The sequence below is a fragment of the Nicotiana tabacum genome, chromosome 3 (genome assembly GCF_000715075.1).
Source record: "Nicotiana tabacum cultivar K326 chromosome 3, ASM71507v2, whole genome shotgun sequence".
NCBI classification, from domain to species: domain Eukaryota; kingdom Viridiplantae; phylum Streptophyta; class Magnoliopsida; order Solanales; family Solanaceae; genus Nicotiana; species Nicotiana tabacum.
Genome location: NC_134082.1, coordinates 58,772,852 through 58,777,260, shown reverse-complemented (window position 1 = coordinate 58,777,260; position 4,409 = coordinate 58,772,852). Strand labels below are relative to the sequence as shown.

The following is a 4,409-nucleotide window of genomic DNA, read 5'->3' as shown; positions in this document are numbered from 1 at the left end:
TTTATCAACATACATTTGAAGAATTGAGAAGGAAAAATTAGGAAGACTGCTTCTGCCATTCAGCAAAGCTAAGAGGGAAGAGCCGCCTTTGCTGCCATGGTGTTGCTTCTCTTCGTCCAGTTATCCGGCAACTGATATTATAATATTGATATAAGCTATCTAATCAGAACCAAAAGGGATGTGTTAACCTACACAAACAGACTAAGAAAGTAACTACAAGCATAACCGGGTTCGCTTCTCTTCTCTTTCTTCTCCAGTTAATGTTGAGGAACTGATGCCCCTTTCAGCTAAACATCTCTTATAAGGAACAAAACCCTTCACACGCTTCGTGGAATTTGCTCTTCGCTCAAACAAAGAGGGTACGCTAGCTCTAATGGAGAATAATTCCCTCCTTGCCTCTTGATTTCGGCTAATCTGAGCTTCAACTCCCAAACTCTTGTCTACACTCAACTCTGCACTTACTGATTCGGTGTTGGAGCCAGTGGAAGACCCTTCCTTTTGAATTTCCTGATCTTCCGAATCTTTGTGATCGAAGAGTGCACGCCCCTTCATTGGAATTGGATTATGCACCTGAGTGCAAGAAAATGCAGCAGATACGTATGATGATCCCCACGACAACAGATGGCAAGACACACTTTTGTTAGGCCTTGGACTTCCATTTGCTGCTGGCGAGTGATACATAGTTACAGTACTTGGGGCACATTCTGAATCCGAGGGTGAAAATTTCATAGGGAAGGAGTTCTGAGACAACGTTCGTGATGCTGGTTCATCATTGACATCTGCCAACAATATTTGGCCAGATGTTGGAGAGGAAAGTACACAAGAATCAGCGACAAATACGGTTTTACCAAATAGCTTCAGACTATGAGTGGACGATGCCTCAACTGAGCCTTCTTTCACAAAATCAATGTCTTCCGGAAACAACTCCAGTTTCTGGATGTACAAATCAAACAGGAAAATCACAATAAGTTGGTGTCAAATGAAAAATCATATGTAGTAGTATGGAACAAAAGAGTTGTCGTAAGTACCACGCAAGCCTGGTTGTCTGGATTTGAACTAGCATATGCTTGGGCAGGTGAAGATCTTCTCTTCTCTAGATTGAAATCTGATTGTTCGGAGAGTACAAGATCACCACAATTCTCAGAAACAGCTGATGAAACAGGTGATGGGCTTTCACTTGGCTTACTAGAATCTACCGTGCCAAATGCATCTGAACCACGGGCTGACAACACAGACGTAGGAGACTGATTCTCTGTTTCCGAGAGACAGAGATTTGGTGATGCAGACCTCTTCGATATTTCTGGAGCTAGGGTTCCACTTTTAACTGGAATTGCCAATTTACGAGGATAAGGGTGCATTGGCTTTCTTTTAGGCCGAGGAGGAGGGATCTCAATGGATTTCACAGAGCTTACATCACCATTATTCGATTCCCGAACAACCTGATCAGAAGAAAACATTCAACATCAATAACCAATACAAAACAGATTTGGCTCATAATAATGACGGCACGCCTTTAGTCATACACAATATGACTTACTTCAAAAGGCATATAGATACTATGGGATATAGGAGCAGCAAACCTTTGAGAAAAACTTCTGAGCATGGCTTCTGATCTGAACTGCAGTTTTGGTGCCCACGTGCTCTGAGAATTACACAAGACCTCTTTTAATATTGAATGACAGGCAGAAAGATGCCTCAAATAATCCATTGGTTTTGTTCGTTTTTTACCTTCTATACGTCGCCATGCCCTGCCATGCAGCTTTAAAGCTTCAATGAACTTTCTATGCTCTTCATCTGACCACCTCTCCCTTTGTTTTGAAATGGTGTATGGTTTTCTTATCTGTTTGATTGAAAATAGACAGTATAAAAAGACAACCGTTCAGAAATTGGCTTTAAGTAAAGAAAGTGTTAACTTAGTCAATGAGGGGAGCAATGAACCTTAGGAGCATATTCATCTGCAGGAGCTCCAACATCAAGTGAAGTCCTACTCCCGCTGGGAAGGATCGTGTCAGACTTGCTTTGATCCTAAATTTCAGAATGGCAAAAGATATCAATCAACAGCTCTTCTACAGAGATAACTCCAGAAATCTCTATCGACAAAATTTCCATTCAAGCAAGCATGACTACTAATATTACATTACGGATGAACATTTTCAAAATCCCAATTAGATGATAATGACTATTGAATTTTTCTTACATTTTAAGATATCTTATGGTTGAATGCAACATATCAGGACTAAACCATACTGCAATTAGTTCACAAATAATCTTATTCATCTTGTAGTAAAAGAAAAAAAACTTTCCCCTATGGACAAAAAGTAAAAGAACAGGTGACTCTAACAAACACTTAGATTCTTGATATTTGAGCGTTTTCACCCTATTATTCCTAGCACACACAAACCTGCACAATTGATTTCCATAAACATTTCCAGAATCAGTTCTTTCAACCCAAAACAGAACCCGAAATTCAAGTACATACATGATATATAACAAGTAATAACTCTTAAGGCCTGCAATTATTTTTCGTTGTGTACTTCAGTCACACTCTTAAGACATGCAGTTCAATCATAATTCTGAACCCCTCACTCATTTTAATAACAATAATTGGCCACACATATACAACTTGGAAACTTTACATCTATGAATTAGAAAGTTATTTATTGCATAATTATTTTTTCTCAAGCTAATACTCGCTACTTTTCCACCTTCTAACCAAGTAAAGGAAGGGGGGAAAAATAACATCAATCCAGTAAATACACATGTTATGGCTAAACAGTACTACCATAAATGATTGTTTCAAATTTGGCCAAAAACAGGTGATTTTCGAATAAAATAAATTAAGGTAAAAAATGACTTTTTCCAAATTTACACTTGTCTAATAAATAATTAGAACAAATTCATAAAAATCTCTTAAAACTTCTAAATTAATATTGAGAAGAGATAAAGGTTAATCTTGGTCAAATAACCCCCCCCCCCCCCTTAATTGATGTTATTAAAATGGTTATCTAATTGGAGTTCCAAATCTTTAAAAATCGCTTATTATGGTGTGGAGGAGTAGTTAATTAATCCAAATTCTCACCTCAATTTACTACTGAACCATGATAAATTAACATGATTTGGTTTTGGTGTAAACTTGCAGGGTAAATTTTTACTGTTGGTCATACAGTAGAAAAAATAGAAATTTCCAAATACATCAAGCCAATATGAACAAAAAGTCAAAAAGATAAAACCTAACTACAATCTGTGGAACAAAGAAATTTAACCACTGAGATTCTAAGAAAATCATACAAAAAGAATAGTATGATCTAAAAATAGAAGAATCTTACCTGTACAGTCATTACTGCAGAAACAATCAATATTCCGCTACTTTTTGAGACAAAATTATCAATTTTTTACCACTCAGCAAATAGCCCACAGTTTAGCCAATCAATTTTCTTCAGTCCCAAAAATAACAGCTATAAACTTCAATTACAGAACTGAAAAATACATTAAAAATTTTGGTAAGTTGAAGAGGAAGGAGGAGGAGGAGAACTACAAGGCAGAGAGAAAATGGAAATGAAAACAATTTCAGTTTTTTGGGGTTCAAAAGATGAGAAAAGAAGAAGCGAGTCGCTGCCACGTCATGGGGTAAAATGATAATTTCGTTTTCTTTGGGGGAGGTTTTTGGAATTTCGGATAGAACAATCGAGAAATCCATTGAAATCTTGTGGCTCACGTTCAAAGACAGCATATGACACGTGGCAAATTGACCTCATTACCTCGTCTTTTTCTTCTTTTTCTGTTTTCTTAAAATATCGTGTTTTATTTTAAGCCAAGATTTTGACAAAAGTGCTAGACAATTCATGTTTTCATACTCGCGAGTACGAATTGGAACCTTGTACTTCCTTCTTTTGTCTTCCACGTGTCGACCTTTTGTGGACGAACCTTTTTCGCTTTTTCTGTACGGTGGGGTAACGAGTTTGACACCCTCATCACTTTTTCTAAATTTCCCTTTTTAAATGATGAAAATTTGAGTCTCAAAAGATATTATCCCAACTGCTTCCAATAGAGTAATTTTTTTATGAAGATAAAAGCATGTTTAATTGATTCTTGTTTTTAGGAAAGTTTATTTTGTTATCTAATAATATCCAAAAAAAGCACCATGTTAAGTCTTTCTTTTATTTACAACAATATATAAGCATTTGTCAAATAGAATTGCTTGTATTAAATCATAATGAACGTAAAATGGTTAAACCATGTTTTTATTATAGCGTGTGAGTAAAAATAGAACTTTACATATTTAATGAAAAAATCAAATGCTCTATTGATGTAACGATAAAAGCTATCGTCGTATTACTGGGAGATCAGGAGTTTAAGCTGCAAAAATTAGGGGTGTTCATGGTTCGGTTTGGGTCGAGTTTTTTTTCAAA

General features: G+C 36.4%; 1 protein-coding gene across 1 annotated transcript; it reads right to left on the bottom strand.

Annotated features, from left to right (window-relative positions):
- Positions 1-3,569, bottom strand: LOC107801057 (protein REVEILLE 1-like). The gene is made up of 6 exons (XM_016624324.2): positions 3,327-3,569; positions 1,939-2,025; positions 1,729-1,840; positions 1,581-1,642; positions 1,029-1,439; positions 1-933 (listed from the first exon to the last, which is right to left on the bottom strand). Exons 1-6 carry the CDS (start codon positions 3,336-3,338, stop codon positions 214-216), a joined length of 1,404 nt encoding a protein of 467 aa, XP_016479810.1. The 5' UTR covers positions 3,339-3,569; the 3' UTR covers positions 1-213.
- Positions 3,570-4,409: the final 840 nt, after the last annotated feature.